The sequence below is a fragment of the Lonchura striata genome, chromosome 5, assembly GCF_046129695.1.
Source record: "Lonchura striata isolate bLonStr1 chromosome 5, bLonStr1.mat, whole genome shotgun sequence".
NCBI classification, from domain to species: Eukaryota; Metazoa; Chordata; class Aves; order Passeriformes; family Estrildidae; genus Lonchura; species Lonchura striata.
Genome location: NC_134607.1, coordinates 42,142,070 through 42,166,452, shown reverse-complemented (window position 1 = coordinate 42,166,452; position 24,383 = coordinate 42,142,070). Strand labels below are relative to the sequence as shown.

At 38.7% G+C, this 24,383-nt stretch overlaps 1 protein-coding gene across 5 annotated transcripts in view; it reads right to left on the bottom strand.

The window, feature by feature from the left end:
• Nucleotides 1-14,050, bottom strand: part of MON2 (MON2 regulator of endosome-to-Golgi trafficking) — a 64,706-nt gene extending 50,656 nt beyond the window's left edge. For 2 of the 5 annotated variants that reach the window (XM_021547424.3, XM_077783491.1), the window contains exons 1-2: nucleotides 13,826-14,050; nucleotides 1,371-1,434 (exon numbers count right to left, since the gene is read on the bottom strand). In XM_021547424.3, coding sequence (XP_021403099.1) covers nucleotides 1,371-1,434; nucleotides 13,826-13,936 — 175 coding nt within the window. In that variant the 5' untranslated portion in view covers nucleotides 13,937-14,050. Of the gene's footprint in view, nucleotides 1-548; nucleotides 566-1,370; nucleotides 1,435-13,825 lie in introns of those variants that run through there. The other 3 variants (XM_021547426.3, XM_021547429.3, XM_077783492.1) reach the window with 2 other exon arrangements.
• Between the last annotated feature and the right edge of the window lie 10,333 nt (nucleotides 14,051-24,383).

The window sequence follows — 24,383 nt, the reverse complement described above, 5'->3', positions numbered from 1 at the left end:
ATGTATAAGATTAGCTTATAATTGATACCTCCAAAAATACAAGAGTTCATAAAGAACTGAGTCTGTTTAATGACATCATGCTTTAACTGTGGAACGTTGTGATAATGTGCAGGCAAAGTACATTCTCCCAGTAAAAAAATGTAGACTAGAGGAAGAAAAAGTTATCATCGTATTAGGAAAGATTAACTGATCAAAATAACTTTTAGGACCTGCTGGTTTCTTAACAACAAATCTGTGCAGGTTTTTTGAATGAAATCAATACTTACTACATTCCAGTTTAAACTTTCCAAGAGAAAATTATTTAAAAAAATTTACCAACTAAGAGAAAGTGTTCCCTCAAAAAGATGAAAGCAAAGACTGCCCATCCATGACTACATTTAATGATCTTTCCTATCTCTTCCCTTGGAAAACTGAAAGACAAAGAACTTTGCAGGATTAGAAACTAGCTTTCTAAAACTTTATTATGCAGTAATATGTTGATAGCTTCCAAAATTGCCAACTACTGCTTTCTCTTTTTCATTTGTGTATTTTGATATAGCTGACATTACCTGGCATACTTTTCCCACTTATGTCAGCATTCATGACAGCAGTAAAAACAAAGAAAATAAACAAATAAAAAAGAGGCATTAAAGTGAAATACTGAGAAGTGGGTCTGTTAATTCAAATAATCCTAGAAAATGCTTCTTTAACAATATCTGATTTACATACCCCAAAACAAGATATGGTTTAGCAGCTATTTCACTGGACTTTCCAAACAATCTAGCATTTCAAGGATTTTGACTACTTCTAGGGTAGACACTCAAGTATTGATGCAGGGACATTCAAATCTGGCCAAGGGCTTTACCAGCAACTGGCAAGAAGCCAGCTTTATAAAGCGAAGACAAAGCTGCAACTCACAAGGTATGTCCCATCCCTCAAGGCATTGGAACATATTAAATTGAATGACCTTGTCTCAGATAAAGATGGATTTTTGCCTGCCAGTTGCAAGTCCCTAAAGGCTGGACTAATACATAGGTGTATGTGGATCATACTGTAGAGCTCCACACAGAGCACTCAACCACAACAATTAAAAAACTGAGAATGTAGGGCCTAAGTATTTCATGTTATTTTTCTTAGTGGATGATTACTTTTGTAGAGCAGCAACTGAAAATAGAGCCCTTCCTCCTCAGCCTAATAGCATTAACAAGAAACAAGTAGTGTTAAAAAATTTCTATGCTACTGGATTTTTTGCAAGGTGCCCAAAAGTAAAGCATCAACAACATAGCACACACTAAAAGATGTGTAGTATTATTAGACATATCCAAGACATCTTTTTAACATTTTGATCTGTAACTCAGCTTTATTTTTTCTATTGCACAGCAAATAATTACCTGCCAAAATATCTGTGTTTCGTGCAGCTATTGTTTTCACTTTTATTATTCCTGATTCAGCAGCCTGGAAGAAAAGAAAACAAGTAGTTTAGATGCTAAATCATACATCAATACCTGCAAAGAAATAACAAATATTGTAGATAAAGAAAAAGGTATAGTCTCAGATAAAGAAATGTGTTTGCAGTGGTTTCTACCAGCAGAGCTAATGCAGAAGTGAAATTTTTGTAGTTGCTGGAATTCCTTTCTAGAATTCCACAGGAAGGATTATATTCAGAAATTTTAGAAATCGTGATTCTCACTGTATTTATGAATGCAAAAAAGAAAAAAAAAACTAGTAAGCATAAACACTGTTACATAGTCTCTGTACAGTTTCAAACTACAATTACAAAAATGAAACTCATCTTCCCCATGGATTTTGGCTCCCAAGCGTCCTACACAAAAGACCCCAGGGCAATGCCAAAAAGGTGACTTTCTAACAACACTGTTCTTCACTGCATGCCATACAGAGCACAGCATCAGTTCCTCCCCTTTCTCCACAAGTATGACTTGTATGGCAGAGCAGCAGCATCATCCTCTCCCTTGCCCACTCCTTCAGCAGGGCCAGGGCTGCGGGCCAGGTGACAGCGAGGGCTGTCCAGCCAGCCAGGGCATCACACACGGCCCCAGGGGAACAGCAACTCCCTCTCCAGTGCCCACAAACACTTCCCTGCAGAAATTACTCAAGTCATGTTCTCTAATGGAAATCAAGCCAAACACGAAATATAACATTTAAGCTTTGCATTTCAAGACTATGACTTCTGAAAGCCTTGTGTACAAAACACAAAAGATATATTATATATTGTGCCTTTCTGGTTTTATTTCGTTAATACACTATAAGCCTCTGGAAAGACTTAAACAATCAAAATAAATGCAACAGGTTTTCCCAAATGACTGGATGCAAATTGCTGGAAAATACTGTTCTGCAAATTTGAAAGCACACTTCCCCTTTTATTTCAGCTTTGTATTTCTGTGCATTTTCCACACTAAACATTTCTATTTTTCCTCTGATACTACTATTTAAAGACATGTGCTGTCACCACATAAAAGAGATTAGAGAAGCAAAGAAACCATGTCATCAGAAATATGAAAACGATAGTACATTAAGTTTTACCAGGTGTTAATATTCCTTCTCCATCAGAACATTATTCCAACAAGGTTTCAGAGAAAGTCATGTTAAGGTGACTGTATAAATTGACAATTAAATATTTTGATTAAGAGTTGCCATATGTATTTCTCAAAATAGCTAAATGAGAAATGCAAAGCTTAAGTTTTTTTTGTTTGGTTCTTTTTTTAAAAGTTTTATTTCCCAAAACAATATAGGAAGACTAAACACTGCCTTAAAATCCTGGAGATTTATTTAGATTTTTCTGAACACAGTTTTCTACTTTAAAAATAAAGTAAATAATATTCACAGTGCCTGATTAACAATACAACATGTTCAAATAAACACAAAGCAATATGAACATATATATTTTGCACACATAAAATAAGGCGTGCCAAATGCAGCTCTTATTTATTTTAATTATATTAACTTAATGTGTTGAAGTTCTTGTCACAACACTTTGTTCCTGTTAATTAATATGAAGGATTTGTCACAGTCCAACTCCAATTATCTTTAAACTGAAACTAATCAAAATTACTAATGGCAATTGATTTCTGTCTTGCCAGGAGTGACAAACTCATTCTGATTCAAAGAAATATTAAGACTGATCATATTAGTGGCATTCAAAAACACCATGCATTTTGCACAAATATTTTCCAACATAATGGCTCTCAGTTGTTTCCATGCTGGCTTTATATAAAATAGTATACATTTGGGGGAAAAAAAAGGTAAAACAACTGCTGAATATAAGCATTCTTCTCCATGAGATACAGAAATTTGTATGATCACCTGCATTATCCTATGGTTTCTATTCAGAATCCCAGTTTAAAATGTTTACAGTTAAAAATTAATTACACCACATACATCCTACAAAAGAAAAATACTCTACTGTATATGTAAAAGAAACAACATATTAACATTATAAAAAAAGACCTCAGTTGATCACAAATAGCCAACAGAAAACATGATAACTATAAACAGTTCTAATCTGTATACATGAATGTAAAAGTGTGTTGGGACTGCATCAGTTTAGGTAGCAAAATAAAAGATATATTAATAGCTTTTAAGTTTACAAATTTACATCAATTACTATAGCAGTTTGCAGGACACTGTCACATGAGAAAAGGATCTTATAAAGCACTAATCAAGGAGAGAGACAGCATTAGAGTGTGTGTATTTATATTTTCACATAAATATAAGACACAATGTTTTTAAAGCAATCACCAATTTTAGATGGAATATTACCAGCTTTCCTTAGCAGCACAACTCATAGTAGTCTAACAAGCAAGTCAGTTCTCTCTTTATTTTGAAAAGAAGCAAATACATGTAATTCCTGAAACATAACAAAGCTGAAATGTACTTAAAACCTTCAGCCAATTAGATTTCCAACCCTGTTGCTTTAATAACTGTGAAATGAACAGATATAAAATGTCTCAAACACACACCTGTCATTACTGAGTTTTGGTTCATGTTTCTCCTGAAGTAACTGCAGTACCCCGTCTGGAAAGGTAAAATATTGACAAAGAAGAGAAATTGACTCTCAGTGATAGCACATATTCAAGTCAATCTCTCCCAGTACTTTGATCTGGTTTTAATCAAACAGTAGATAATCCCACAGCAAAATTCAACAGGACCCTCTAGGCTCAAACGCTTGCCCCATCATCTTCCTGCTTCCGTGGAAATCACCAAGTATTTGCTGATTATGTGGAAATCACTCTTCAGAGAACTTATATACCAAAAAAAATTTAAAAACCAGGACAGTGTGGTTTCAAGTAGACTGAAAAGAAGTCTGTGCATAATATCTATCTCCTGGCCCCAAAGTTCCTCTCTGAATGCACAATCTGACAACAACATTCACAGCTGCCTTACAGATAGAGGTTCTCTGCATATGAGAGATTACAATGTGGAAGTGTGGAAATTCCAAACACAGCTTCAGCAGTTTCTTAGATCCAAAACTCTTCTCCTCCTAACAGACTTCTCAGTTTTCAGTTGAAACAGGGAAGATTTCAGCCTTCCTGTCATTAGATATGCTGTGAGCATCTTCCTGTTTTTGGAAATTTTTACTTTGTTTAGGATATAAAGCACTTATCAGGAAACAGAGGTAGGTAGTATCTGCTCGGGCAATCAGGAAGGAAAGATTTCACACATCCTCAAGCAGAACCAACATTTACCAGCATCCAGGTAACATTAATGAGCTAAATTTTTCCACATTGTAGTTTGTGTACATACATTTAAAGATCTGTAACTCATCACACATGAAGATATTAGGATAAATGGGATATTCAATTCAACATGATGCAAAGGGACGCCATCCACACAATGGGTGGCAAGTGGATCTAGAAAGCACCAGTTCTTCAAATCTGTCTTCTGGGACACCGTGGAAGGTCTGAAATCCAGCTGCAGCAGGTAATCTACATTACCTAGAGATACCACTAGAGCTAACTCCATGATCATCACAACATTATCCGGCAGCCCAAGAACAGGACTTGTTTTGGCAGTACAAAGAATAATGGCTTGGCATATGCTTGAACATCTTGGACCTCTATTGCAGTGCATACAGATAGGCAAGTAGGGGACCAGAGGTGTCAGCTGGGACATGACCTGACAGTACAACAGGTGCTCTGCAGTAATCTCTATGGATTTGTTGTTACTCTGGGGTAAACACGAAAGCGCTACCGTACTTTTACTGAAAAATAATAGCATAGTTAACAACTTTTCCTAAGGGAAAGATGATACAAAATTTGAACCTAAAGCGAGAAAAAGCAATTGTTGTCTCTGCCATAGCAATTGTTTCTTTAAAAGTTTCAAACCAGGATAAAAAAAAAAAATTAAAGGATAAATATGCTGATCTTCAAAGGAAATTTGTATCTAACAATTAGGAACAGAAGTCAACACCTTTTTGACTTTGTTAACCAAAAAAATATATATTTCTGTAAGGATATTTAATGCAACAACCAAGCATATGCTAATTTCTACTAAGGATTGATCTAACATTAAGATTCTTTTTGTATTAATTTCTAAATGTGATAGCATTGTTACCAAAAGTTAATAAAACCAAGAATTTTCACTGTTAGTGCTTTTGAATGACCATTTGTGTGTTCATTGTACATTAAAGCAAACTTCTATCTCCAGAGACACTAAAATTGTTGTAATGTTTGCAGTCCTTACCACACAAGTTATTGATTTCTCTAATCTCAAAAGAAAAGCATTCAGGAAATGATGATTTGTATTGGTATTTACATTATAATGTTTACCAACCTTTTATTCAGACTGGATGAGAGTAATATGTTATCTATAGTCACTTCCATATCTATTACAAGAAATAAAAAGAGCAATTTTTTTTATATCCACAACTGTTTGCCTTTCCAACTGGAACACTAACCCTAAATCCAACAGTTTAGATAAGAGGTCCTCCTGTCTAAAGTAGAATTTCACTTCATTGTTATTCTGGCTTGCTGTGCAAAACCACATTCTGGACCATTACTGTACTGCCACACTATTATTTGAAAAGAACACACAAAAAACTCCTCACTAAATCTGTCTTGTGAAAGCACTCAAGCATACCACATTTGTGTGTAAAAGCACTGTACTTGCCTCCTGTATTTTTATCTTCCTCCCCCTGAGTACAATCCCAACTCTGACCCTTCTCTTTTATAGATACTCATTTTACATATAATTTAAACTGGCAAAAGGCCAGTCTTGATCTGACATGGCTGTGCACTCACAGGTGTTTATTACAATTTATCACTTTGTTACAAAATTATCGTGAATTAAGAAAAAAAAATCAGATTTATTATAAAATCTTCAGCTGGAGAAGAAAGTGTAAGATATTGCAGTTTATGTTTTTTGTTTTTCAAAAACATACAACCTTGTTCGCTTCCAGCTTTAGTGCAACTATATTAGTTGCTCTCATATTCAGAGTGCTCTTTCAAAGTTGACAGGAATGACTACTCCTCTGGCCCATTAATCTTCTGAAATTGTCAGTTTGCAGTACCAGTAGTCAATTCAGAATCCTGAAGGTTAACCATTACTAATGCCAGGAGAATTGCCAAGAGTTATCTGAAGTGCTTCAGAGCTGCTGCCTCTGTAGCTGCCTCAATTGATGTGACTATAAAGATATTCAAATACAAATACTTACTATCACAAGTTTTCATTTGACAGTCAAAATACTATACCTCAGCTGGAAAGAACATCACATATAAATTAAAGATCAAATCACAATGTATAACATAAAACAACTCATTACCAAAGAGCAATAAGGTAGACAGAAAGGCAAAAAAGCTAACACCTGAAAGAGAAGAAACACAAGGCACTTAGCAACAAATTTTTAAGTTCTTCTCCCTTCAACATACAGAACAAGAATGTACCTCATATGTTGTACTGCATTCTATATAAATTACATGGATACCTAAATATTATGTATGATATATTATCCATAGTATCTCTCAGGATAAGAATATACTGAGACAGCCCATGTCTCTCATTAAGAGATTTCTGAGTGATCCGTGCAAGTACAACTGATTTTAAACCACTGAAACAGAGCACTTGCACTTGAAATGTACATTTCAAGTGGAATCACCAAGGATTTCCAACTTCTGCTACAAGTTTCCTGTACAATCTTCAAGAAGCCATGGGAGGCAGATGGAAATTAAATCAGAGGTTAAGATGCATAAATTTAAATATTTAGACTCAGTTCCCATTACAATGGAGATTGTCTCTCCTGAATGCTCCTTAATTCTTAAAGCTTCTCCTTAAGCTAATTCAGCTGACCCACTAGCAGGGGCTCAAAGCAGAGGTCTAAGCTTAGGCCTCTGTATCCAAGACAACTACACACAGACACAGGAAGACCTATGCTCTTCTGGACCGGAGGCTGGACGCTGAGGAAGAAACATTATTGTATCTCAAGTGGCAAGGTAGAACACCTAGTGTGTAGGTATTCTGCACAATCAATGAAGCTTAGACACCCAACATCAGGCAACTTAATCCTGCACTGAAAAGTGCAACTTGGAAAGCAGAAAGACAGACCGATACAGTGAAAACAATTTTCTTCATTCATTGAAAGGTATTATATGGTGAAGAAATTTGACCTGTGTGCCTTATGTGAATGACTTCAGAACATGTGATATTTCTTCTCATAGACTAAACCGATCACATGAAACAATGGACTGTAATGCACAGAACACATCTGAATAGATGTTTTCCCCTAGAAATGTAAGCATTTACTTTTAAAAACATAATTTTGATAAAACACTACTGTATAAAGGTCAATATTAAAAAAAAAAACTGCAAAATTAATGGACTCCAATCATGAAGCTAGCAGACACAGCAAATGGTAAAGATAAGAAATTATAAAATAAACTAAAAGAGATATTAGGGATTACTGGTTTCAAGTTACCAGTTCAACTATGGGCTGGCAACTTTAGAATGCTACAGAGTAATCTCCAATCACATGCACAAAACACATGACTTAGTGCAAACTGCCTAAGTATGACAACATACATTTTTACAGAGCATTGTTTCTCTATTTCAAAAGAACCCTTAAAATATTAGTTAAGTGAATACCCATCAAAAACAAACAAATAAACAAAAAATCTAGTTTTCATCCTTTTAATGTTGTGAAGACCTGAAAATAACCTTGAAAGTCCAGTGTAGGTTGAATTCCCTGTGGGCTACAGTGTCAGAATTACTTAAACCATTTCATTCAAAAATAAAGCAGGAAACCCAAGATATGGTTACTCCTACAGAAAATGGTTTATGTCTTCTTTCCGAGGTTCATTTGGCTCATCCTTTTACCACTCAAGCAGTACGAATGCAGAGCACTCAGAAACTATTCAATGCTGTAAGTACATCAAGTGACTCAGATGCTCATATCACAAGGCAGTGCAGCATGTAATTTTTTTCCCTGCAATATGTCTATTTCACTATGTTCAACAAAATTTCTGAAATATTATTACCATTGCAGAACAAACAGCTAACCAATATTCACACGTTTTAACTGTTCCTTCCAATTGCACTAAGAGTCCTAATGATCCCTTTGATATTATATACTAAATTAACTGATCTGTATATTTTTAATGTGTGCTTACCTTTTTCAATACATCCTCATGTTTAGTTTCACACAGCTACCCAATGACATGAGAGGTTCTCTAAAAAGGACAAGCTTCCCAATTAAATTTTTGGCATTAGCTTTAAAATGTGTTTGGTACATCATTCCCAAACAAGAATGATTTGACCCAGGGGACTGAACTGTCACGTATGTCAGTCAATGCAAACAAGACTGGACTCCAAAGGAAGAAATACAGAATAATGCTCATCTTCACACAACACGTGGCCTCTTGCCTCAGGCTAGTCCACACCACTACCACTGTAATTAAATGATTTAAAGTTTGTCCAGAAGCCACTAAAATCCTACTTTTTAAACTTTTACCCTATGAGCTTTGTAAGGCTACTTGCCTGCAAGTGGAGTTGCTTATAAAAGAAGAAAAAATAAGGTTGCAAAATTGGATTATATTCTTTTTGATAGATACAGCAAATTACAATACAGTTTCAAAAAGATGTCTGTGTGCCAAAGATGCACAACTCAATTAGTAGCTAAGTAAAAGCAATGCTGCTCCTTCAAACAAGGATTGGGTAAAGAAACAGCACAGTGAGGCTACCAAAAGCTTTCTTCCAAGAGACTCAAGAGAGCATTTCTACTCACCAAAATACTCAAAGCTAATTCTGTGATGCTCTTGCAGTGGAGGCAAGTTGAATACCACTTCTTTTCCAGCCCTATTACAGCAACAAACACCCTAAAACATACAGGCACCTGCAACCCATTACACAACTGCCAAGAAAAGGGCATGCCCTGGCCCAGGCCAAGCTGATCCTGCCAAGGGATGATGCAGTAGTTCCCTGTCTGCCCCAACACCACCAGCCTTCTGCCTTCCCCTCTCCTACCAACACGGATGCGCCTGAAACTGTGCAGGGAGCTGGAAAAGAGTTAATTTTTGTGGTATTTTTTTAAACTCCCTTTGCTTTAACTGCTATTTAAAAGTCAAGAATAAAACTGAGACAACACAGAGACTACAAGCCTACTAGAAAGCTGCAACTGCTTGATTAGATCAGTGTAAACAACTGGAATTCAGGCTGTGAGAAACTTCTGGGTATACTTATTTTAACTCCATCTTATTATTTTAACTCCATTATTTCTGCCAATTAGAAATATTTCTCCCTTTTATTTCAAATTTTTTTAATGCAGTGGAATTACCTAACCAAATTAGATGCAGTTTACTGAGCAGTATTTTCATTCTGTAATAAAAAACAGCTGGTAACTGATTTAGGACATGAAACCATTTTCAGTTCTGTGATAAGAGAAAATTCTTACTCCAGTTCACTAAGAAGAACACTACCAGCTTTCCACAAATGCAGCACACAATACCAAAACTCCAGTCACTAGCAGGTTACAACAGTTTATAAAGCTCTAAGTATGCAGCATGGAATTCAGTACAGCATAAGCGACATTGCAATATTCTTTAGTATAGAGCAAATCTCAGAGCCCACTGTATTTTAAATTATGTGTTAATGATCAAGTAGTATTGCTTTCTATGAGAAACCAGATTATTTGAGGGGACATCAACAGGATTGATGCCTGTACCAAAGACTGTTTCGTCCTCTGTAATTTCAAGCTCCAAAAGACAGGGTTTTATTTACACTTTCCTGAGAGTTTCTATCCCATCCATGGCTAGCATCTACTTTTCTAATTGGGCAACAGAAATACATCATGAAAATACAAACATATTTTTTAGCAATATCATTATTTGTATGTCTGTCAGTATAAACAGGGTGGCATATGAGAGACAATCACCGTATCACTTCTTGGTCAGTGTATAGCATTCATACCTAGCACACTTCTGTAGTTAGTGCAGATCTGAGAAAGTATCAAACATATAAAACATCTAGCAACAAAGAGAAATGGGTTTCAAGTGTAATAGTAACTGGTATTCTCCACACCCTTAAAAAAATAAGTCTGTTACATTATTTAAACCCCGAACATTGTCAGCAATATAATTTCAGCAGCTACTATTTTTAAAGCCTTAAATGGCATAACCTAGGAAAATCCTACTCAGGTATTATTTGTTAACACAGAGCACAGATAATACATGGATACTTTGGAACCAACATCCTGTTATTTCTCAGCTAAAAGCTCTAACTAAGGGGAAGGAAGTTGCCATATTTGTGTCCCAAGTTTAACACTGGGAGTAACTCAGTAATTTCAATGTTTCTTAATAGATTATTGAAGTCAGCAAAAACCTCAGACTCTACAGCCGTAAGTTACTGGACTTCCAACTACACAATTTTCACATAAACATGACCTACTAAGAAAACTTTATAGACTCAGAGTAACAGAAAAAATGAAATTAAAGTCCTCAAAACATCAAGGAGTTCAAGTTCCATTTTCAATAAGGATTCATTAAGAACTCACTTCTACTTCCTAAATGAGGATAAGATCTAGATCCTGTGGTTGGTTGTCCCCTTCTCTTCTGCAACCAAACCCCACCCTCACCCTCCTCCTCCAAAATAACTCCACTATACTTCTTCAGCTGTGTCATATACATGCCTGTTCAAAGAATCATTGACTATTGTTTTGGTGTCTCTGAACCTAAGAGATACTGCATAATTTTGTAAGAACATATGCATTAGAAAGGTGTTTAAAGAGTGTAAACTAAAACCCTTTTAACAAAAAGGGCTATATTTTTCTGATCATACAACTGGTCTAAATCTTTACAGTACTGGTTAGAGAATTTACTCTGGTTAATATCTGAACAACAAGCAGAACTGAGAAGTACATTACTACTTTTATCACAGCAAACCCATCAGCAAAATCCACTTTGTAGAATTTTAATATTATTACTATAAAAAGAAAACAAACAAAACCAGAACAGACAGTTCATTTTAGAAGTGGCTGAAGATAACAACTGTGAGCAAAATATTTGACTATGTCAGACACTGGAAAGATTATGAGAAGCAGTTTACCTTTATAAAGTACCTATCAAATCTAACAACTATGATATACATCTCGTAACTATTAATTTGGGACTAGGAGTTTTTCAATTGTTTATCCCAGCATGGTAAGCTCATTAAGTGACATGAAAGCATACACATCATTTGCAATACAAACTCATAAATTACAATGCATGTGGCAAAGTTTAGTTACACTGCAAGTTAAAAAGTGGGCTCGTAAGTAGTATGAATTTGTTCTTAAAAGCCAGTATTTAAACATGGTTTAAAAAACCGATGCTGTTTCAAGTCAGTAAGAAAAATATGCCATTCGTCTGATCATTCTAGCCAAATATAATCACGATCAGACCAAAAGCATGCAATTAAAATATCTCTTTAAACAGCTGAGATTTGACTAAAAAAAAGGACACCCATTTTCTTTAAAACTAGAACAAAAAAAGGGCTTCCAGAGTGAGGAAGTAAGATCGTTTCCTGCAACTGTATCACACATCCTACTGTAAGACTGCTTTCACCTCAGACACTTTGTAAGAGCACACAACTCCCAGCAGAAAGTCCCACCTCTTTATAAACATCTTCCAGTACTATTCCAATAAATCTATCCAAATCTCAAACAATTGTGAAAAAGTTTGTTAAGTGCTTTTAATGAAGAAAGCTAAACAAACTTCTGTCAATTTAAAGCAAACAACACAAAGATTGAACTTACACAAGAATATGATAAACATGCTGAACAAGTATGAAATACATGCAGTAGTTACTATAATATTCAGCCATGGCAAACCTAATGAAGCATTACTAAAATACTAGCTTATGAATGACACTGCCCAACTCCTTGGTAGATCTCAATGCAAATAAATATTAACACAGTGGAGAAACTTGTTCAGAGACTAAACAAGAGGCACACAGTAATACACAGAAGGGAGTGCAAGCAGCACTCCCATCTCCCTCCAAACACACAGAAATTTCTGTTCTACTGACCGCAGCTTTTTCTTATTTACATGTGACCACACACAATTCATCAGGACTGATCACAACTTTCTCTTTTATTTCTGTGACCACACAAAATTTCGCAAACACGCCAGCATTCTTCTGCAAACTAAAATAGCGCACAACATGCTCTGCTACAGTGTGCCACTTCATGTCTTACAAAACAAGCACAGTCATTAGCTTCAATTCAGCTGTTCAAGTGTATAATACTTTGTACAACATTAAATATGCTATCACTTAATTGGAACTTACATCACATAACACATGCAATGCCTTTCTTATGTGCTTCTGGGTCTGCATCTTAATCTGACTTAACCGTTTAATTAATCTTTCACTATTTCATAGAAAACTTTTTAAAATTGCAAGTAGCAAGCTGCTGATAGGGAAAAAGTTAAACTGACTGAATAAAAACAACAGAAAACCATATGGTTAAAAATTATATTTTAAGTTAACAAAAAAAATTCAGATTCCACTTCAATTAAAGTAATCCTGCTCACCGAGATTACTGAGGTCTCAGACTACTAAGCATAAACTCAGGTTTCAAAAATAAAACACACAATCCTACTGGAATGAGTTTATTAAAGTAACCCAAACTTTTGTATCCCAAGCTTCCTCGGTTCTCCCCACACTTGGAAAGCCACACAACCACAAAACGACGCGGCAGCGATGACGAGCGACCCGCACAGCTCAGACCGGCAGTCACGGGTGCGCAATGGTGAGGGATAAGGCACGCTGGCCCGGGCACCACGGCCTTTGCGAGAGGCAAGGCACAGACCCGAGGGGAGAGCCCCGGGCTCCCACCCGAGCCGCAGGGCCGGCGGGGCTCGGCACGGCCCTCCCCGGCCGCAGCCGGCCCCTCGGCTCCCCGCTCGCTGCGGCGGCCGAGCCCGCCTCGGGCGAGTTTGGCTGGCTCGATGGTGTCGAGACAGCCAAGCCAAACTCCGTGTTTTCCCCGCAGGGCGCCGCGGGCGAAGCGGGGCCGCCCCGCTCGGCCCGTCAGCAGACGGTCTGTCCGCAGCCCCGCTCCCCGAGGGGCACAGCCCTGCCCGCGGCCCCCGCCTCGGCAGCGCACCGACAACAGCCACAGAACACGCCACAGGCACAGCCACGGCTGGGCTCGGCCACATCCCGGCACAGCCACGGCTGGGCATCGCCCGCGGCCGCGGAGGTCGGAGCTCACCGGGAAAGGCAGCGGGCTGGGCGCTGGAGCGCGGGCACGCCGGCAGCTCCGCTCCGGCCGCCCCGGGGCCAGGGAGGCCCCTCCGGAACGGCGTCCGCCGCCCGGCTCAACCCAGCACGGCCCGGCTTGATTCGGCTCAGCGCCGCTCACCTCTTTGACGGGGGGGAATTTTTTCCGGCACTCCAGGCTCAGGCCCCGCAGGTCCCCCTGCATGTTTTCCAGCAGCTTCTTGACGGCTTCGGGGCTGCTGGTCCCGGCCATGGCGCCGCCGGGCCGGCCCCGGGCCGGGCGCTGTTCCGAGCGGGCAGGGGCAGCGCCTGTCGCTCCGCGGCCCCGGCCGACACGTCTGCGCCCGCACCGGAACCCTCCGGCCCAGCCGCGTCCCTCCCCGCGCCGCGTTCCCCCCGCTCCCACAATGCCGGGCGCCGGCAGCTTCCGCACACACGGCCGGGGGCGGGGAGAGCGGCGGCCGCCGGCAGGGAGGCAGGGAGGCAGGGAGGGAGGCGGTGCCCGGACCCGGACCCGTCCTGCCCAGCCGCGCCGGGCGCGGCCCGGGGAGCAGGGTCTTTCCCCGGGGCCCCTTCCCCGCAGTGCCGCTGGGTCTGCGTGAAGCAGCCGGAGAGGCGCTGGGACCTGGGCCGAGGCGGGGGGCAGCTGCCGTGGGGAGGAGACAAACTGCGGCGTTCGCGAAGGGTGGCTGAGGAGCAAGGTGGCGAAGCTGTTTGGGCTTCAGCAGCCGCCAGCCCCGCCGAGCAGCTGCGGGGCCATAGGGGTCGGTCCTCCCTGGCCACGTCCGGCTCTCAGTTTTGATTGAAAAAAGCAAAAAGCGAGGCATACTGCTTTTCTTTTGAATCCTGAAGTTCTTGGTTTCTTTTCAATGCGAGTGATTGTGCACTGAAACAGGCTGCTCGGAGAGTTTGCAGAGTCTCCCTCGCTGGAGATTCAAGAGCCGTCCGCACACAATTCTATGCAGTGTGCTCTGGGGTGACTGTGCTTGAGCACGGAGGCTGGACGAGATGACCCAAAGTGGTCCCTTCCTCTTGCTCGTTATTCCGTGGTTCTTCAGCGAAGCTTTGTGCCCTCCTCGGCCCGTGAGCTCCGTGGTCTCCTCTAACGAAGCGAGGGTGAATCCTTCAATGAGGAGCTTTAAGATAAATACAGGCAGGGAAAAAACAAGGGCATGTGGAATGGTTGGGTCCCAGGTACCTTCCAGCAATGTCCCTCAGAATTCCATACCAGCAATTTTTAACCCATTTCTAAAGCTGGCTCCTGAGCAACTAGCACATGCTCTTCAGTATTTGTTACTCGTAGTAATGCAGAGGAGCTTAGGGCTGATGGTTGCCTGGGAGCTTCCTTCTGGAGGACACCATTCATCGTACACCATTACACCATTTCACAAAGATTTTGGTCTCTGCAATAATAATATTTCCATATTCTTTGTACCGCAAATACTGTACTGTGCTGGCTGCCTACATGTTATGCAACACAGTTGTGTTCTCCACCTATAAACCGAGGGAGTTGGAAAATATCTGTGAGTTTTGACATGCTGTAGTTTTCCAACCTGGGAGTCTTGAAAGAAAAATTAAGAGGAAGCCAAATGAAGGACAAATTTTAACTGCCATACGATTTAAAAAAATTTAAGTAACATCTTTTCTTCAGACTTTCTGAAAGTCTTCAGTCTTACTCAGACAATGTTCTAATATTTTGGGGGTTTTGTCTTGTAATGAAAAATTAAAACTTTATAAATTTGAGCATCCCTACTTGTATGTTGAGTTCATTTACTGTGAGAACCATTGCAAATGATATAGTAAATAGGCTCCCACTGGCACAGCATATATGTATATATATGTATGTACTCGTATATATAAATCTTTAGAGGTGCTTTGCAAAGCAAAGACTGCAGGCTTATTTTCTAAGTAATTTGTTATTTTAAGATCTTTATTTTTATATTGTTTTCAATATACTGGCTGTTAGTTTGGCAGAACTGGATAAATGGGTGTGAGTTTTTAAAACTATGTGTAATGCTGCTGCAATTGAATTAAATAGTCAAGCTTTATGTGCCTTCAGACAAGGAATTAGGATTTTACCCCTGTGTCCACTAAAAGCAAACATGATTCTATAACATTGTTATACATTCAAAGTGCATTGGTCTGTTTATTCTCAAAAGCTTTGATTTTTCTATGCTTACTTAAAACAAAACCAGCAACAAAAGAACAAGACTGTTGCCTTCAGTAGTACGATTTACATGCTTAACCAATAAGCATTTTCCTAAGGATTTTCCCATCTTAGTGCATCTGTTCTGGGCTTCAGGCTTGATGCAAGTCACAGACCAGTCCCAATACCTTAATAAGAAACATGGGTGATTAGCTAGGAGAATGAATGAATGAATGACTATGCACATGTATTTCTTAGGTAAGTGTTAATGATCTACTTCCTTTTTGTTGTTCAGATTTTTCCACAGATTTACTGTAAGTAGTAAGCCATGGACACATTGATATTCCTTGAATCTACTTGTCTGCCTGCTTGCACACTTGATATCACTTAGGTTGATCATACATATCTTTTCAACTACCAGCTTAGACTCAGTCTGCTCAGCATTGCCAGCCAAATACTGCCAGATTGTTCATGAGTTTGGAAATTAATTTTACAGTTTGTAGAATTCTTATAGTTGTAGAATTGAAAACTCTTCTGGATCTGCTGAAAACAAGAAATGGGAACATGTGCCTGAATCTCATACATGTCTCTTAAGCAACAAGGCCATCTTTCTCACTGTTTTGATGTATGCCTTTTGTAAATGCAGAAATTTATCAGTTAATCTAAACCAGTGCAGTAAAGCTAAACTGTTCAAACTAGCCAGGATCCTTTTAAGTGACACTGATTTGATTGTGAATGTGGCTTCTGCAGTTACATTTCATTGCAATAGATTCTATTGCATGTAGTCCTAACCCTCAGCAGAAGTGTTGCCAGTTTTTTGTACACTTAAATACCCTGGTTACAATTCAAGTCACTTTTGATTCAGCAGGTGGCACAGCATATTTGCACATCTTTGAGGGCACATTTTTGACCAGCAAGTTAAGAATGCTAGTTAGCTGTTATGCTGACTTAATTGGGAATAGTACATGTGCCTGCATCTCAGGTGCATCTCTCAGCTTTTAAGCTAACTTTGTATTTCACTGCAATTATTGTTGTGGTTTTCTTTGTTATTAAATTATATGTTATTTTGTGATGGGCAGTGGGTGATTGAAATAATTCCCTTTAGCTTTATGGCCCTAATTACCAACAAAAATGCTCATGAGACCTATTGTGACTCATTAAGTTACCTCATGTTCATTCCAAATAATGTGCATCAGTCCTTTTAATTTGATTAAATATGGGATAGCATTCGGCTGTATTAATTTCAGGTGTTTAGTCCTAATTATAGCCCATCCTGGTACATGTATGCAGGTGCAGGCTTTGTGTATGAGAACAGGGTTCTGTCATCATGCTGTACAGAGGCAAAACTATCAGATTTCATTCACTGTGGTAATTAATTGGTTTCATTGTTATGGGAAGAGTTGTGATTTTCCTGTGATTTCACGTTACCTACCCTCCTGTATAATTCTGTAAGTGATATGAATATGTAAGGAGTGACATAAACAAACTAATTTCAGGAGATGAAAAACCAATTGTGTGGAAAAGTGAAGGTGTTTGCAGACATCTCTGGTGATTTTTTTGTACTGCAGAGTTAGGAACCATAATGGAGAAAATTTTGCCTCAGATTGAACATAGATACTGATATCAAGACAAAGTTAAATTTTAAATTAAAAGACAGTGAGAGATGGATTAATACAAAATATGTCATGTAGCCTTTTATAAAAACCATGCATTGTATTGGTCTGTATAGGCACAAAGAAGCCCTTTACTATTGAACACTTCAGTAGCTCCTTAAATTGCAAAAGAAGTGGGCCAAGAGAGTACTTGTTGTGACACAAATGGGTTAAAAGAAGTAATAAATTTCCCCCTAGTATATGGTATTCTTTGCGGGGGTTTTATGGAATAGAAATTAAGTCCTTGTTCCTTTAGGATGTGGCTGTGCAAGGAAGTTAGATGTACCAGCAGACCAAAAAGTACCTTTTTCAATGAGAACTCATTAATTTAGGCTGTGTTTCTTTTTGCATAGGAGTGAGCATATGTTTACATGTTTGTACCCATTTTGTTTGTATGCTTATTTGGTCAACTAAAAAAGCAATCCCATCTGTTCTCTACTGGTGGATCATCCTCTTTGCCATTAGCAAAGTATTGGTAATTATGTCACATTTTGTTTAAGGTCATTCACAACAGTGTTAAGCAGCAATGCCCAAAATGTCAGACCTATGATGTGTGTTAGGTAGGCAGTGATTTCCCGTTGAGTGCAGAACTCCAGGGCCTACACACAAATCTCTAGACCAGAGGCTTAGATGCTTCCAAAACTCACATGTAACCAGACAGCAAAGCTGTTTTGCCAGTTTTTCCTGCTTGAATCTTGTCCAAACAGATTCTCAAAGCAGTGGGGTTTTGTTGTTGTTGTTGGGGTGGGTTTTTTTGTTTGTTTTGTTTTATATTGGCCTTTTGTGTGCTGGTAATTGAATCAGCTGAACCTGGTAACAGCTTTTTGTGAGAAAGAACTGATGTCCGATGTTTGAATTAATTTATTGCTGTGTTAGAGCTGGCAATGTAACAACAGACCAATAGAGACATGATCATCACAAAATTTTATCAACACCTCCCATGCCCTTCATACTTCTCAGCTCACACAGGAAGTATGTGGCTGGCCTGGGAAACAAACATTACTCTGTGCTTTAAACTTAATTTGTCTTTCATTCCCTTACACAAATAACAGAATTAATATCTGTTCATCTGTGATTTTTCCATGCATGATGTGTAATGCAGCCCATTCATGATAATTTTTTTTTCTGTCAAGTGTAGAAAAAAGAGAAACAGAAGTGGAGATGCTACTTGACTTACATAGAAAAACCCAACACTGAACATCCTTATCACCTTAACAATCTATCTCCTCACACCAGTGCATGGATGCGCTCTTGGCTACCTGCTGGCTAGAGCATAGGAAATTCCAGGTCTGAATACTCACCGTTCCACCTGAGAGCCAAGCCCTGGATCTACTGAACAGATCATTAAGTGGGATGTAAAACTTGTTCAGCCAGTCTGAAACCTTATTTCCTTTTGACAGCATGATCATCAGTAGATTCCTATGGTTGTTTATTTCTAAGGACCTTGCTTCCTTACTTCAGTCATAACTAACTAAACGATGCCATGATCTAAGAACATTTGATAAACAACTGAATTATAAAATTACAAGTTCACATGTACTAACTATTGATAGATTCTTTACCAAATGGCTCTACTTGTGACTCACGAGGCCACGCTTTGTCATGGGTGATACAAATGTCAGGTGGCCTTGAAGGCAAGATCACAGAAGGCCAGAACCAGCCTTACCAACAGTAGAGTTTCAAAGAAATTGACACTTCATTGTCCTGTGATGAGCAGCTCAGGGTTCTTTAGTCTGGAGGAGGCTCAGGGGTCACTCACTCTCTACAACTACAAGAAAGGTGGTTTTAGCCAGGTGGGGGTCAGCCCGTTCTCCCAGGCAGCTTGTGACAGGATGACATGACATAAGCTGTACTAGGGGAGGTTTGGGTTGGACATCAGGAGGAATTTCTTCACAGAAAAGGTGATTAGACATGGTGCTGTTAATATGTGCTGTTCAATTAGAGGTTATTTCCAATCTAATTGATTCTGTGATTCTTTTTTTCTTTCCCCTTCAGGGCATTTCAAATCTTCCTTTGTAAACTAGTTCTTAAAAATGATTAGGAACTAAATTCCTGATCCTTATAATGTGCTGGAGTCACCTCTAGAATGTTTCCTTTCTACTGGTTTACTATTATCTTTGACTAAAAAGTTAAATCCTTTGCTAGAAACCAAATTTCTTTTTCATTGTGTCTGTGCAAGACAAACTACCACTATCAAAAATTTTAATTTCTGGTTGCCTGTTCATGACTTTTGCAGTAGTTGCTTTTTTTAACCATAGGACACTGCTCCTTTTTGAAATCCTTTATCACCTCCTTAGTAGTATCCTACAGCTACTTTCTCATTACATTAATCTTTTCTATTCATGCAGTATAGGCTTTTCCATACTCTTGGCTTGTCTTAGTGTGATTCATAGTTTTTACATACATTCATAGTTCTGCACTATTTCTTCCTCTCTGATATTACAGAAACAATGTGCATCATAAAAATGAGCTTCCTAAATTACACTTTCTGACTGACTGTGACATTAACTAAACAGAATTTCAAAGATTACATAGAGGGTAACCTAATACTTCCCATATTAAGTAATACTACAACTTTCTTTGATTTATCTTTTAATCTCTGCTACCTTATCTCAAAAATATTATATAAATAGCTAAGGTTAAATTTTTCTGAAGACATCTGATAAGGCATTATTTCCTGTACCAAAAATCAATATGTTATTTGTATTTGCTTTTAATAGGTATAGATGATACAGAGTCAGTAATTACTGTCTCCTGTGTTGCAGACTTTCTCCTCAGGCAAAAGACACATTTACACAACACCCAAAGCATAATATATATTTTAGAACATTGATAGATGTTGTAAACAACATAGCTCATCTGAAGTCTTTCCAGGCAGCATTCATTGTGTTCTGGAAAATGCCTTTATGCTTCCAGAGTTGTTTGCAGACCTCTTACCAATTGCATGATATGTAGGTTTTAATTTTCATTTTTAAGGAATTACTCATTTTTTCAACAGGGGCATGTCTGAATGGGTCATTGTGTTTTAACAGATTATTGTTCTGGAGAGGCAAGGATGCTCTTCCAGAATGGAAAAGAAAGAAGGAAAAGGGAGATGTATGTTTTGGTATAGGCTGTAATGGGGGGAAAATATTACTTGGAGGAAATGACAATAAATCAAAGGTCTTTTTCATGGTTTAAGCCCAGCTGGAAATTAAGCCCCACACTGGTGCTCCCCTTCCTCACCCCTCTAGTAATAGAGAAAAAAGAGAGAGATCCTGAGCTAATAAAAACTTACTGGAAACAGCAATGAGGTAAGAATATGAACAATATCAACAACACTATTAATAACAAAAGTATACAAAAAGGATGGTGATTTACATACAAAAAATGTATAACTGAGCAACCCAACCTGGTGCTGCACAGCTCCACTACAAAGAAAAAAAATGTCCCTCTGCCCCTCCTTGCGCCCTGTTTTCTCCCAAGCCCAAAACAATGGAAAACAAAGGAAAAAAAAATCCTCTGGTGAGGACAATTGTTACCCCACTTTTCCCAGGAAAAAAAGAATGCCTGGCCTGGCCCAGGAAGCAAGAGCCTTTTTCCTACCCCTTGGCGATGATCTAAGATAATGTGGAACAGCACAATGACTGGCCATGCACACATGGCTCCAGGCTTCATCCCTCACGTCCTTGGCTGGAGCCAGGACAGTCTAGCAGTCATACCAATTGCTATGCTGAACAAGAGCATGGGTTTTATTCCCCTATTGATGAATTATAACACTAGTGAGTAAAGGCCTTCCCTCAAACCATGGTGAGCTCGGAGCACATACATTAGTATTCAGGCCTCCACTCAAAACCTCCAAGTGATTTTTAATGGGTACAGTTAGGCCTAAAGAGGGAGGAACATTCCTCTGAAAAGAACAGGATGTTTATGGATTCAAAGATCTCAAAGCTGGAGCAGGTGGCTCAGATGACTCAGACTAAGCTTCTGCCCCAGAAGGGGAAGGCCCCTTGCACCTCTCAGCTGCCTCTCTCTGTAGGCCAGGGAAGGCATCTGGCCCAGACTTAATAGAACAACCTACCACTTACCTCTGCTGGTTGTTCTGCCAGTATTTTCCTTGTCCTCTTTAAAAAAAATTGCATAAAAGACTCCCACACTTACCTCCGTTTTCAGATTGTCCTGTTCCAGTTTTGAACCACTAGTTCTTTGGATGTTTCCCTACACTCTAACACTCCCTACATAGAGTTAAGTCCCCCCTCATAAGGTGTCGCATGCAAATTGAGGCACTTAGGAATAGTCTTCCTGAGAAAGTCACTCTTCTTCTCCCCATCTGTTAGGGCAAATTTACTCTGGGATTGTAACTTTTTTTCTATAATGAGTCCCAGTTTACAATCTCAACTTTGAAAAGGTAGGAACTCAAATAGTGTGTTTTCACAGGCTCCTTACTGGACACCTGGAAAGATTAAGCCAATTTCTCATTTCTGTTTAAGGATTAGTTCTTGTGCCACTGAATTGCTTGTCCACTGGGGCTACAGAGGATATAGGTGCATTTACTGTCACTATAGGACACCTGAAAGCACAATGTGAGCTGCTGCTATTGCAAAGGTGAAAAAGAGGAAGTTTATTTTCTGACTCTAGTATTTATACTTTTCTAAAGGTGACAGTGGATTGGAGGGTCAATGTGCCACCTCTCCAATGACACTAGACAAACTACTAGTATATCAAATTTCTCTACCTCTATGAAGGAATGTAAAACAATAGGTTGTTTACAGAAAGTTGTATGAGAAAGTTCTCTACAAGATGTAAACTCAGAAGGCTTTAGAAAATCTTAAGAATTAGGGCAACAATTTACTACTTTCCACATTCTGTAGATAGGATATTTTGCACACTGAATAAAAACATACATTTAAAACCAAGTGCCACCAACTCTTCCACATCTCTATTCCACAATGACTTCCTAATGGAAATTAGTTTGAGGTTGTTGGTCATTTCTTAAACTTTGTGTTGTATGATACTGTGTACCATTCATGTTTTGATGAGTATTGTGATACTTGAAGTGACAATTAAGTGCCAAGTACTGTAATAATTTAGGTGCATCTGTATTATCAACTGTTTTTTTCAGTTACTGCCCTGACAAATAACAAAATTTACCTTTTATTAAAGCATATAGACCAATTTATAGAGAGTCCTGTATTAGCTGTTGCATAATTTGGCCCAGGATTACTGTTAATACTACCTGGCATATAGCACCTCAGTTCATTCCCTAAATAAATTTGTCACATTTAGACTATTCTGGTTTTCCATGTTATTCCAAGATGTAATTTCAGTACGACAGGTCTCTCTGCTTGCCTCAGGAGAACATGATGCCAGTAAAGCATGCAATCTTAGAACTAGAGAACTGGAACTGTTTTCACAATGTTTACCCCCCAGGGAAAGAGAACTAAAAAAATCTGAAGAAAGCAATTTGCCTGCAGACTAAGAATATGCTTATTCTATCAGATAGTTTTCCAATTGTTTCACTACATTTATGGTGATTTTCTTTGTCAAAATAACTAGTACTTGGAAACAATGAAAAACCATACCCTGCAACTACAACTCTGACATAAAGAAAGCAGCATAATTTGTAAAGAAAAATTGGGCTTGCCAATTAATTTCTTTGCCTGCCATACTGATTTCCCGCTAAGATTTCAAATCTCTTGAAAAAATACACTACACTCCATAACACAGGGCTACCTTCCTGGGAAACCTAGAAGGGGCTGCGGCCTTCCCATTGGCAAGTAGCTGCAGATGCTGCAGATGGTTCCACATCATCTAACTGTGCAAGATCTGACAGTTCTCACATCTCATCAGCTCTAAAGTAAGCTGTAAACTTCACCTCAGTGTGCCAGGAAAGCAGGTGGGACTTTAATTTAGGTGGATGAAGCATGGAGCTATCTGCACCAAAACATCCAGAATACAGTCTGAATCCAACTAAAAGAAGAGGTCCTGGGCAGTGTTTCTTTACCTCTCCTTCCCTCCCAGCCTGGCTTTAAAAGACATTCTGCTGTCACAAAATCCACGGAGTAAGTGGGAATTGCAAGCTGTCTTCTGCTTCCTATTCTGTTTCTGTGACCATCACATCAACAAAGTTAACTGAATCGTGTAATTTTAGAGCTTATGCTGACTTACTGACAGCAAAGTTTTTGATGAAAAAAAAATGCTAGATTTTTATCTGACATGATTCTTAACAGCTGTTAGGATCCTCTTCTTCATATAAATGAGCTGAGAATAACTTTTGATAAATACTGTAAATAATATACATTCTGTACTTTACAGTCTGTCCACACTGGAAGAACTATATCTTATACATGAATATGTTTTATAAAATGACTGAATTCCCAGAAACCTTTGAGACTCAAATAGAGATATTACTGCTTTTATCTCTGATTGGGAAGCTGATTATACAAACTGTGTGGTTGTAATCTTGGAAGCCAGATTAACAATAACAACAAAAAAAGAATCCATCTATGTACTTTCTTTCCTAATTAAATGTTACTTTGATCAATACCCTTTTAAATTCTAGCTAGTTAATCCAGTTATTAGTAGGTAAGTACATTCCTTCAAAGATAACATTCCATATGTGTGTGTTTATTTGCATTTTCAAAGGGAGAATGAAGTACATTAGGACACTGAGTTATCAGATACTAAACCTCTAATCTACAAACTCCTAAAGTACTTTGCTAAGTCAAATCAGATTCTTTGCTGTGTGTTTTTTCCAAACAAGTTTTAGGCTAACAAGATATGGAAAAAATGGGAGCATGAATATAGGGGGGCTCTTTGTATGTGTTATTCAAAGAGTTGATCGCTTCTCTAGGATGACTTCCAAAAGCTTGTATCACTTCCATGCCCGCCAATCCCATACATTTATCTAATCTTAAATATAT